Genomic DNA, 12,190 nt, shown 5'->3' with positions numbered 1-12,190 from the left:
AGAACATCAAGGCCATCCAGGAGAACCCCCGTGGCTTCCCCACATCCTCCCCGGCCCCTTGCTTCCCTTTCCCTAGGACCAGTGGAGGAGGTGACCTCCTTCTGGCCCAGCAGCACCTGCCCCAAAGCCTGACTCCATTCTTCAGCTTCTCAGGGGTCTCCCACTGCCCTTTCCAGCCCCCACTTCCTACAGCCTTCCCATGGGCTCCTACCAGGCTGTGATCCTTCGAGTCTAAAAAATCTCGAGCCACCATCTTCTTGGTGGATCCTTCATGTCTCATTTTTGTTTGCTCTCTGACCCTACCTTTCCCCCAGAAGTGCCTCCATTAGGACCGTCGGTGACCCGCATCCGATTGCCGACTCAGCATCTGGACTAGGATTTCTTACCAGCGCTTTGAACTCGGAGTGTTCAGCAGTGAACGCGTGCCCCCGACCCATGCTCGTAGGCGTGCTCCCAAGCCCAGAGGTGTGCTGCCCGGCCCAGAGGCCCTCTCCTGGCTTCTGTGACCAACACTCGCCCAGATGCTTGCCATGGTCTTAGCGCTCCCCGTTCCCCACCCACACCTGGGACCTTACCACGTCTCTTCCACTCGTCTTCCTAGCTTCCCAAACATCCCACTTCCCCCCATGTCCGTGGCTCCTGCTCTGTCCAGGGCACCACTCTGTTCTTTGAGCCTCCTGTATTCTTTCTCCCTGCTTCCACTTCTGCCCCCAGCAATTTCTTTTCACATTTGCAAGAGATATCGTATAAAAACGCCAAACTCAAGTTCTTTATCCGTTCTTTTTCTTGGCTTGAGGATAAAATCCGTAATCTTTAAACTTTGCTGTAAGGCTCTAAATGATCTAGACCTCACCTGGCTTGATCTCTGGCACGTTTCTGGCTCTCTCATGCTCCATCTGGTCCACGAGACCCCTCTCTAGTCCACACTGCATCCACGCCTCTGCTTCAGTCTTGCACGGTCCTCTCTTGTTTCTCTTCCTGGCTTAGCTTCCTCATCCTTCATCTTTTACTTTATCCTTCTTCTAAGAAGCTTTCTCTAAAACGGTCAGACCTTCTTCTTACACGTCCCTGGTTTTTCACATTTTGGCCCCTTTTAATTTTGAAATCAATGCTCTGCGTTAATTATTTCCACATGAGTCTCCTCTGATAGCTTAGAAGCTCCAGGAGGACAGAGATCATGTTTTATTCACAGTTCCAGCAGCTCATGGGTGTTTGATAAACATGAGCTTGTTTCTTTGACCACGTGGGCAGGGAGCTGTGGAGCCTGCCCCCTGCAGGGCCAGGGGAAGCAAAGGTTGGAGCTGGAGGGTGGGGTCAGGGCTCAGGGAGCCCAGGGATGAGGATGGGGACAAAGGCTGATGCCTCGAATGCAGTTCCAGGCAGTTTGGTCTTCAGCAGCTGGACTGTGAGCAGGGGGTGCCACGCAGTGGGCATCAAGACTTAACGGGACAGCCGTGCCCCACCGTGCTGCCTGGAGCCGGCCCTACCCTTTCCATGGTGATTACCCGACCTCTCGGCTGTGCCTCCCATTCATCCAAGGTGGCTGTATTGGCAGTTGGGCTATGAGAAGGGATGGAGAGACCCAGGGAAGACCTCAGGGAGGAGGTGGAGGTGTTGAGCAGGATAACGAAGAGCCCATTTCACACCCAGCCCTGCAGCTCAAGTCTACAAGGGTGGTGTGGCATGTGGTGAGGACTGTCAGAGCCTGGGTGAGCTCGCGTAGGTCGTTACCCAGAAGTCAAGGGCCCCCTTTCACACATGAGCTCTGCTCTTAGAGCTTCCCGTTCTGCCATGCAGAGCAAACCACTGCCCATCCCTGTGATTAAGACACCGTTGACCGTGCCATGGCCAAAGCACAGTCAGCGTTGTGTGGTTTGCCTCTTCTCGGTCTTTCCGAGTTGGCGTGGCCTTCCTATGGGAGATGCTAGTTCAGGAGGGAGGCACGTCTTCCATATCAGAACTGCTCCCCCACAATTGAGGGGAGCAGTTTGTGTTCCCCACGTGCCTGCTTCCTAATGCCAAATGGGGCCTCAGAAACCTTAAGCCTGGAAGCGACACCAACTTCAGGGACAAGCCCTGATTCTGGGGTCAGCACCACTCCATGGTTCCTGCAGAGATGGTAGACTATGGAACGTAGGCTTTGTGATTTTTGACCTATGTAACATGGTCCACTAACTCTCAGTATCCAATCCGTCCTCGGAGGGCACCCCGGAGGTGTTGCCAACGTGAGGGAAGAGGACACTGGGTTTAGCCGTGGCCCTACTCTGCGGTCACCCCTGGGGCCCGTGTCTGATGTCCGAATCTTGCAACAAGGCCTTTTAAGTGCATCCTCTGGGGGCTTGTCTGGAGGTGACGCTGCCTGGGGAAGAGACCCTGCTTCCAGCCTCAGGCATGGTCCTTGAAGAGAGATGGCTTGCTTTGTGGCCTGTGCATGAGGAAAGACTGGTGTGACATGGGCCACCACGTCCCAGTAGCCCAGCCAGACTTTGGAGGGCTCCATGGAACCGACACCACCTTCAGGGAGACCCAGCAGCCCAGCTTCCATCACGGTATTGGAGAGATAGTCCCCTATGTTGAAGTTCCTATGTTTGTATGAAAGTCCACCTCTGATCCATATTAAATTCCTCCTCCAAGGTTTTCTGGAGGCAATGCCGAGACTGGGGATGAGATGGAGGTTCTGACCCTAGGGAGTCTGTTGACCAAAATGACATCTGCCTGGTTTACCGAAGATGGCACAGTGGTTACTGCTCAGAGCCCATCTGGCCTGGAACAATCTTGTGGCATATATATATATATATTCTTTTTTTCTTTTTTTTTGATGCTCAGAACTAGGGCTCACAACCTGGGCTTCATGTGCCCGGAGACTACTTGCTTGGCCTGCTCAGGAGAACTAGGCAGGTGTTCCTTGTGATGGCGCACATGCCGTCTTCTTTTCATCAATTTGCTCACGACCAGCCCCTCACATGTTCCTCTCTGCCACATGCCATGCCCACCCTCCTGCCATACCCACCTACCCATCCTCTCAGATCCAACACAGTGCCTGACACCTAGTGGGCATTTGATCGATATTTTTGGAATGATGAAACAGACCATCGTCCACTTCTGCTCGGTGGGACATGCAGCCTTGGAGGGCTTCCTGGAGGAGTTGCCAGCTTTGGGGATAAGCGTCCCGTTCCAGCGCCCGCGCCGGCTCCTGACTGTGGAGACAAGACTCCTAGCCGTGTGTGCTTGTCGCATGATGTGTGTGTTGTAGTCGGCCTGCCCTCTGATTCTCTCCAGCTCTGGAACACTTTCTGGACGTGTCCCAGCCTCTGTCCTCGGCGTCCCTGTGTGGTACTTGGAGAGATAGTAGACCGTATAGCGTACGCTTTATCTGTGACGTATGTAACACGGTCCACTAACCCTCAGTATCAAATCCATCCTCGAGGCCCCTGGAAGTGACGCCATCTTCAGGGAGGCGCCCTCGGACCCAGCATCAGGCCTCTCCATGACACTCGAAGAGATGGTTTTCTGTATGGCATGTTCTTTTCTGCATGATGCGAAATTCCATACTCTCGCTCTTCTTATATCAAGTTCTGCCTCGGGAAATCTCACCGTCTCTGGGGAGTGGATCTTGCTTCTCTTTCGGGATCAGTGCTGCTTGCTCTCTGGCATTCAGTGACAATGATTGACTTCGAAACTCTTGTTTAGTATGACACCATGACCTGCTTCTTCTCAGCATCAAACAGCCGTGAAGAGGTCCCCAGAGACAACTTTGCAGATGCCAGCCTTCGTCCAGCGTCACTGCCATCGTGCGGTACTTGAAGAAATGGTTTACCGTCCCACATACATTCTGAATATGTATGTGGGACGGTAAACCGCTTCTTGGTATCCAGCCCAGCCATCAAAAGCCTCCTGGAGAAAGCCTGAAGTCAAGAGAGGCGACGCTGGTCTCCGCGCCCTCCCCGCTCCATGGTACTTGGCGGAATGGTAGACTGGTAGATGTGTACTTAATCTGTTAATGCTTGCGACGCCGTCTCCTCCTCACTGTCAAATGCAGCCTTCAAGGGCTTCCCTAGGACAATGCTCACCTCTCGGGAGTGATCCCGTTTCCACTGTGGCACACCCCTCGCCCAGGTCCTTGAAGAAACCGTGGCCAGCACGGAGAATGTTCACGCAGGGCTCTGCCACCTTCTGCGTCCCATCAGTCTCAAGGCTATGCTCCACTGACTTCAGGACCACGTGCCCATGTAGAGGCGGATACGGCGCCCACAAGACGATGCCACACCAGGTACTTGAAGAGACACACTGACTCGTATTTTTCATTGACGATGCGTGTACAGTCTATCTTTTTTCCATATCAAGCTTAGTCTTCTCGGGGAAGACGCCTCGGCTCTGGATTCAACACTGAGCCCCCACGAAGATCTGATTGGCCTCAAGTGTTTTCAGATGATGTGCGGTCCACAGGCCCATTTCTTCCCCCATCTCCCACCCAGCCTTGAGGAACTTGCCGAAGATGCTGCCAGCCTGAGAGCCAAGTTGGAGCCCTGGTTCTGGCCCCCACGCCGACCTCACGGTACCTGGAAAGGGTTCCACCACACTGCATGTGTTTGATTAACAGCGTATGTAATGTGGTCTGCTTCTTTTCAGTATCGCGTTCAGCCTCAAAAGTCTCCAGGGAGGTCATGTCCACCTCCGAGACGAGGTATTGGTTCTGGCTCCAGGACTGCTTTGAGATACTTAGAAGAAGTTGACCATGCTTCATACGTCTTACTTACAAAGCATGTGACTCAGTCAGCCTTTTCGTAACAGCCACTGCACCTAGGGGGGCTTCCTGTAGGCAGTGCTGAGTATCAGGCATAGTGCTTGTCCCGGCGTCATCTCCACTGTGGGTCCTTGAGGGGTTTCTCTGTGCCGCGTCCACTGCGCCTCTAGCAGACATTGCATAGGGGCCTCTTCTCAGTACTGCATCTGGCCTCTGAGGGCTTCCGGAAGGTGATGCTAAGGAGAGGAAAGAGACGCCGGTTCTGACATCAGCCCTTCCCACGGTACCTGAAAAGATGGTTGACCATAGAACATGCGCTGTCTCTATGTCGTATGTAATGTGGTCCACGTCTTCTCAATATCAAATTCAGTCGCAGAGGGCTTCCCCGAGGCCAAGCCAACTTCGTGGGAGACGCGCTGGTCTGGCTTCAGCACCATTTCGCTGTATGTGGAGAGATGGTCGACCATAAAACGTACGTGTGCTTTATGACGTATGTCACATGGTCCACTAATTCTCAGCATCAGTCAGCCTGAGGGGACTTCCTGGAGGCCACGCCAGCTCGGAAGTAGGTGGTAGGCGCATCCAGCACAGACCACGGGCTTTATTCCCCCAGCCAGCACTCAGCACTCAGTCCCAGCCTTACCGGCAGCCTGGAGGTGGTAGTAGTGGCTTTGGGCGTGGGTGTGTGTGGTCACGGCCACCCTTGCTAATGGCTGGTAACTCATGATGTAGGTTGCCAGGGCTTCCGGGAGGTGGTCCCAGATGAAGGGAGGCGAGGCGAGGTCGGCTTCCTGGTATTTGAAGACGCGGTTGACCATGGTGTGTACGCTTTATTTATGACGTAGGACACATGGTCTACTTCTTCTCGATATCACATCTTCGCCTTGGAAGACCTTCCCGGAGGTGATCTCAGCTTTGAGGAAGAGCCGCTGCCCCGGTGTCAGCACTGCCGCTGCTTGGTACTTGGAGAGAGGTGGTCCGTGGCGCGTTCGCTTTATTTATGGCGCACATTACACGGTCGACCTCTTTGCAGTATCTAATCCCGCCTTGCGAGCTTTCCTGGAGCTAACCTCTGCGGCGGGTGGGCACACTAGCTCTGCGCTCTTTGCCACTCGGTGGGGTTTGTTTGTGATGCATTTGTCTTGTGTGTGCTGATGACTGTCGCGCGGCAGCCTTCTTCTCAGCAGACCTTGCTGGCTTGGCGGCTTCGAGGGCAGGGCTAACTTGCGGACGAGGAGAATGGCTTCACCACGTGCCTGGGTACATGAGATGGTTGACCAGAGAGCACACGCTTTATTTGTGCCGTTTGTGACCTGGTCCACTAACCCTCAGTATCTAATCCCCTCTTGGAGAACTTCCGGAAGAAGTGTCCACTCTGGGGGAAGGAGACTTTGCGGGATCAGCCGGGCCTCCGCTAGACTCGGAAGAGAACACCGTCAAGGCGTCTGCCACCCACGTGCCAGATACTGCGGACTTGGACTCGTTTGCAGTAGGGGATCTTGTCTTGGAGGGCTTCCCAGCTGTGAGGCCATCCAAACTCAGGGGAAGGGGCATGCTGTCTGCGCCACCCCAAAGTACTGGAGCGACCAGCTGACCAGGGTGTGTGGACTTTATTGATGACCCAGGTCATACACCTCAGTATCCAGGGAATCCTTGGGGGGAAATTTGGAGGGGGGAACCCACCTTGGCTTGGGGGCATATGTGTCTCTATGGTAACTGAGAAAAGTTTGCCCCGGGGGTGAACCAAAAATGTGACAGCTCTTCTGAGCAGCATCTCTGTAGTCTCAGCAGCCTCTGGCCACAATGCCAGTTTCAGGATGTTGAGGCTGCCACCAGGTGTGCTCCACTGGGGTACTTGGATGGACAGCATGCGCTCAACCAGTGGCTTAAACCGGCACTTCAACCGCCAGAGTCCAGTTCCGTACTCATAGGACGCCCAGGATTGAAGGTCAAGTCTGGGGAAGAATCACTGGTGTTCTGGTCAGTGTTCATCCATGGTACCTGAAGAGAGGTTTTCTGGGTTTCTGTTTCTTTAATGAGGATGAAACACACCTGGTTAACCTCTTTTCCAGTATCAAATCCCATCTTGAAGGCCTTCCGGTCCAGACCTCAGCTTCCGGGGAAGACGTTTACTGTCGGCTCCTGCCCAGTGGACAGAAATAAGTGGTTGACCACAAAGCCTGTGCCTTGTATGTATGACTCATGTCACCTGTTCTACTAACCATTCGTGTGCAATCCGTATTAACAGGGCTTCTGGGATTGGCTGTCAAGTCTGAGGAAGAACCAGCTCATGTCAGTGTAATTGGTGGTACTTGAGGAGAGGTTTTCTAGGTCTCTGTTTCTTTCATGAGGATGAAACACACCTGGTTAACCTTTTTTCCAGTATCAGATCCCACCTTGGAGGCCTTCTGGTCCAGACCTCAGCCTGTGGGATGGGGTGCTGTAGATACGAATAACTTGTTGCCCACAAGCCTGTCCCGTATTTCTGATTTTAGTTACCTATTCCACTAACCATCAGTATCTTATCCATTCTCAGGAGTACTTCCCAAAGGAATGCCCATGTAGAGAAAGACCATGGTCCCCAAGATAGCTCCATGCCTGGAACACACAGGTAGGTCATCTGTGGTTGCATTTAGCTTGGACTTAGCCCAAAAACCCATGTTGGCGAATGCCTGTTGCATGGCCAGCATGCCCCTCAATCTCTGGTTTATTCCGAAAAGATGTCCTAGACATAATGACATCTTTGGGGAGAAAAACCAGTTCTGAGATCAAGACGAGGCCTTGGCAGTCTCTAGAGTTGGTCTGGGATAGGAGCTGTTTATTTCCAGTAGGAATTCTGGAGTGCATGTACCTCTTTAGGAATGTTCGATGTTACACCAGTTCAGGGAAGGGGGCTTTATCATCAACCCTGGTCCAGGAGAAATGAGCACAGAGCTGACCGCAGGCCATGCGCTTTACCCGGGACACACCTGGTTCACTTACCATTGTATCTACTTCATCCTTAGGGGGCAGTGCTGCTGTCGAGGAGGAAGCTGTGTGTCTGGAGGTGGCTCTTTTCTGCGGTCCTCAAGGAGAGGTTTCCTTCAGTATACTCCATCTTTTATGACAAATTATTCACACCAAAGGGCTTCGCCAGTGGCTCAGCTGATAATTAACCCGCCTTCCAATGCAGGAGATAGCAGAGATACAGGTTCAACGCCCGAGTCAAGAAGATCCCTGGAGGTGGGAGTGGCAACCTGCTCCAGTAGTCTTACCTGGAGAATTCCATGGACAGAGGAGCCTGGCAGGCTGCAGCCATGGGGTCGCAAAGACTTGGACATGACTGAGCATGCACGCGTCAGGGGCATCCACACCAACCTCTCTTCAGTGTCAAATACCAGCTTGAAAGATTTCCTGAACGAGACAGAAGTTGTCAGCTCAAGTCCAGGGTAAGTGAGCCCACACGTCTGTTTCCCTTGCTCTGCGTGGTGTATCTGATGCTGATGCTCCTTTCATATCCTTTCCAGTAGGACTCCATGGAGGTGACGCCAACCTTTGGGGAAGAAAGTGGTTCTTGGTCAGCTCTAGAGCCGGGACTCAGAGGTAGGTTGTCTGCATGGTGTTTGTTTCAATGGCACTAGGCCGTGTCTCAGTTCTGGGCTTTTTCGTGGCAGCTGGGGAAGGGACACGGGTTCTTGAGAAGCCCCAGGTCTTTCCACCTCATCCCCACTTGGTTTGATGAGTGTCAGAACAGTTGTGGTGGTAGCCATAAACAGCAGTGAAGAAAGTGAAAGTGTTAGTGCTCAGTTGTGCCTGACTCTTTGCGACCCCATGGACTGCAGCACCAGGCTCCTTCATCCATGCAATTTTCCAGGCAAGAATACTGGCGTGGGTTGCCATTTCCTTCTCCAGGGGAATCTTCCCAATCCAGGGTTCAAACCTAGCTGCCTATACTGCAGGCAGCTTCTTTACCATCTGAGCCACCAGGAAAGACTACTAGTCTTTAATATCCTGTTAGCTGATGCCCAAACATTATTCCTTCCACCAGAAAAGAGCCATGAGGGGAAAAAGAGAGAAAGGTGAGGAAGTGGGGTCGTGGCGGGGGCCATCACCTCTGATGTGTCCAGGGTAGCGGCTGCTGCGTTCTTGCAGGCTGCGCACTCTGGTGGCTCACCAGGGATCAGAGACAGATTGTCAGGGTGGAGTTGGGCAGCCTGAGTGGTGACCCTCTTTGTCCTCTGCTCTAAAGGCCAGCTACAGAGAGAGGGGAGGGCACCATTATACCACTTGACAACAGAAAGCCTGGGCTTCTTTTTCTGTGACTTTGAGTCCTAGCTCTCCCAGCCTGTTGGGGTGGGCCTGCCTCCTTAGTGAAATGAAAGTCTGCAGAGATCAGTATTCCCCCATCAAAGAATTATGGTCAAAAGGGTTTTGCAGTAAAACAGAAAAGCTAACCCAGATGTGGCACAAACATTTGGCCAACTGACTTCCAGAAATGAAAGTTGTTTTTCTTCCTTAATTCTGCTGAATTAAATGGAAGGCAGTGGAAAGTAGTTAAGTGGTGTTTCATGTGGAAGATGGAGGCCTGGCTCTATTCCCAGCTGTCCCTACCCTGCCTTGGCGCTCACTTTACTTAGGACTAACTTGATATCATGCATCTGTTTTTAGAACCACAGCTTACCTGGAAGATTACCTGGACCCATAGCCGATTCCTTGCAGGGCCTGGGTGTCTGTTCACTGCAGACCACATCTCCGGCCCCTTGACCACAAAATGTGGGATTTATCTGTGAATTTGCTCCTGATAACGGTGACCTTGGGATGCAAACCATTGCTGGGACACTTCCTGAGGCCTGATATATCAATATTTCCAGAAGGAGGTTACAGTGTCCCCATCAAGGAAAGCTCCAATTCCTGGAAAGCAGTTGTAACTAAATGTTCTCTGTACTGGTGGAAAATATTTCACAAGTGACCTCTATGCAGTGTTAAGTCTTAAAGGGTTTCTTGGCTGACCTCTGGAAGCAACCCCAAGACACTCAATTCAGACTCTTCGCTTGTATACGACACATGTCAACTGGTCCATCCGGGGCCACACAGACTCTGGAAAACTTCTCCAGCATCAGCGGAAGGCTGCACGATGTTTTGCTTTTTTTTTGGTGTGTGTTTTTGACCAGGGCTAATCTTCGATACTTGAAGGAGAGGTTATCCGTGTTGTCTTCTCTTTATTTATGATGAAACATACACGGGAAACCTCTTTTTTAGTATCAAATCCCACCCTGGAGGCACGTCCTGTTCCCGATGCAGCCTTCAGGGAAGGGACGTGGCCAGCTGCACTCTGAGTAGCCGGGGGAAGGCGGACTGTCGGGTGTCGCAGGGACAGCTGCTTGGAAGGGAAGCCACGTTTGGAGAAGGGCCCAGCTTGCTGTGTTGGAGGGAGGCTGCCCCTTGCGGGGTGACTCACGGTGGGTGGTGGCGCCTCAGGGTGGGATCCAGCCAGGATGGCTCTCTGGACACACCAGCCGCTCTCCAGGGTAGCTGAGGGGATGGTAGGCCGGTGACGTGCACTTCATTTACGATGTAGGTCACCCGTTTGACTATCCACCAGCACCCAGTCCATCTGTGGGATGACATCTTGGCGACTTTGGAAAAGATACAGGAGGATGGGGGACCGTTGTGAGTCTGCTGTATGGGAAGAGGGGTCGCCCTCTCAGGGGCTCCCTCTCCCGCCTTTTAAAAAATAAGTAGAAGCGATCGTCAGTCAATCGTCTCTTCCCAGTCAAACCTCTCCCAGGCGGATGGCTAAGCTGCACTGCAAGCGTTAGGGAGGAGGCCCAGCCCCCAGCACAGGTTGAAGACAGGACCTGTGTGTTACCTGCTTCAGGGTCCTGTCTGTCCAGAGTGTGTGCCTGTGCGTGTGTGTGTGTGTGTGTGTGTGTGTGTGTGTGTGTCTATGGCCGATAGTGCTAATGTTGGGAGCACCTTCTTTCGTGACGTCAGCTCTCTTTTGCGGGGTCTGAAAAGAGGCTGTTTGATGAGGTTGTCATGTATGAGATGAATATCACATGGTCCATCTCTTTTCAGTAGTAAAACCACCTGGAGGATTTCCCGGATGTGATGCCTGACTCCAGGCAGCACCACTGGTATCTGTGCCGCTGCCAGTGAGCGAGTAGCTGAGGCACCGGCCTCGGTGTGTGCTCACAGGCAGGTTTCAATGTGCGCCTCCTGGATCGTTACCACCTGTAGAACCCAACCTCTCCCTGAGTGCATTTCAAACCCACGTTCATCGCCTGGGGAGGAGGCTTTGCTGTCGTCACTCATCTCTGTGTCTGTTGTTCAGCATTTTTTTGACCTAGGAGGACTCATCCAGGATGGACACTGGTCATTGTCAGATACTGCTTCAGATGCATTCTGGACATGACACCTATGGCAGAGAACACGCCTTGGAGTTCACCATCTGTGAAGGTATGGATGTTGATATCTCACTCAAGACCATATGCTCAGCGTAGCACATGTGTCTCCTGGTCCACTAATTCTGAGTGTCCTTCCCTGGTAGCTCAGCTGGTAAAGAATCCACCAGCAATGCAAGAGACCCTGGTTCAATTCCAGGGTTGGAAAGATCCCCTGGAGAAGGGAACAGCAACCCACTCCAGTGTTCTGGCCTGGAGAATTCCATGGACAGAGGAGCCTGGCGGGCTACAGTCCATGAGGTTGCAAAGAGTCGGACAGGACTGAGAGGCTTTCACTTTTTCCGTACCTAAAACACGTTCTGGACATGAGGCTTGCTCCAGGGGGTGAAGGTGGGACTCACCGTCTGTCACTCTCCTCTTGCACTGCCTGGTGTGTGGGTCTCGCAGCCATGACAGGGCCCTAGAAAGTGAGGGGAAACTCAGAGGCTGCTGAAGACTGAAACTTGCAACAGGCACATCTCTGTCCGCGTCTCACTGGTCAAAGCAAGTCACACAGCCAAGCCCAAAGACACGTGATGGGAGGTCCACGGCACCACGAGGAGGTTACAACGAGGGTGGGATGTGGAGACAGGCAAGGGTGTGCCAGTCATCCACATGGGCCGCCAGAAACTCGGGTTTCATTCACATACCTCCCGTGTCCTGTCTGCATGGGGGCACTTCTGCGAGCTGAAGCAGTCAGCAGTGGCCACACTGCCAGGCCCAAGGTCGTTCCCCTTCCTTTGAGGCAGTGTTGCCCTTGAGCCGTCTTCTGTGTTTTGACAATTGTGAAACGTCCCTTCTGGCACCTGTTTCATGATGACATGTCACCTGATGTGCCAGCGGGACCCATTTGCTCTCAGAAGTGATGCCACGCGGAGAAGCTGAGCTGCTGAACGATCCTGACGTGTGGTGCTTAAGGAGAAGTTGCCCGTGTCTTTTTCGCTTTATATGTGACGAAACATTCGCGGTGCACTTCTTTTTCAGTATCCAATTCAGCCTCGAAGACTTCTTGGTTCCGGTGCCG

General features: G+C 52.8%; 1 protein-coding gene across 2 annotated transcripts; it reads left to right on the top strand.

Annotated features, from left to right (window-relative positions):
- The first annotated feature begins 3,875 nt into the window (after window positions 1-3,875).
- On the top strand, window positions 3,876-8,793 carry LOC147348946 (uncharacterized). Of its 2 annotated transcripts, XM_086365110.1 has the most exons (6): window positions 3,876-4,270; window positions 4,345-4,555; window positions 6,676-6,724; window positions 6,817-6,933; window positions 7,281-7,355; window positions 7,750-7,873. In XM_086365110.1, exons 1-4 carry the CDS (start codon window positions 4,001-4,003, stop codon window positions 6,905-6,907), a joined length of 621 nt encoding a protein of 206 aa, XP_086221236.1. In that variant the 5' UTR covers window positions 3,876-4,000; the 3' UTR covers window positions 6,908-6,933; window positions 7,281-7,355; window positions 7,750-7,873. The 2 variants fall into 2 exon arrangements, 1 of the variants encoding a protein (XP_086221236.1); XR_015150290.1 differs by lacking the exons at window positions 3,876-4,270; window positions 4,345-4,555; window positions 6,676-6,724; window positions 6,817-6,933 and adding an exon at window positions 8,254-8,793 and having other exon boundaries at window positions 7,123-7,355; window positions 7,750-8,172.
- Window positions 8,794-12,190: the final 3,397 nt, after the last annotated feature.

This window comes from Bos grunniens, chromosome 21 (assembly GCF_055505025.1).
Source record: "Bos grunniens cultivar Pamir isolate PY7600 chromosome 21, Bosgru_T2T1.0, whole genome shotgun sequence".
Lineage (NCBI taxonomy): Eukaryota > Metazoa > Chordata > Mammalia > Artiodactyla > Bovidae > Bos > Bos grunniens.
Note: the sequence above shows the minus strand (reverse complement) of the source record. Positions and strands in the feature narration are given on the sequence as shown.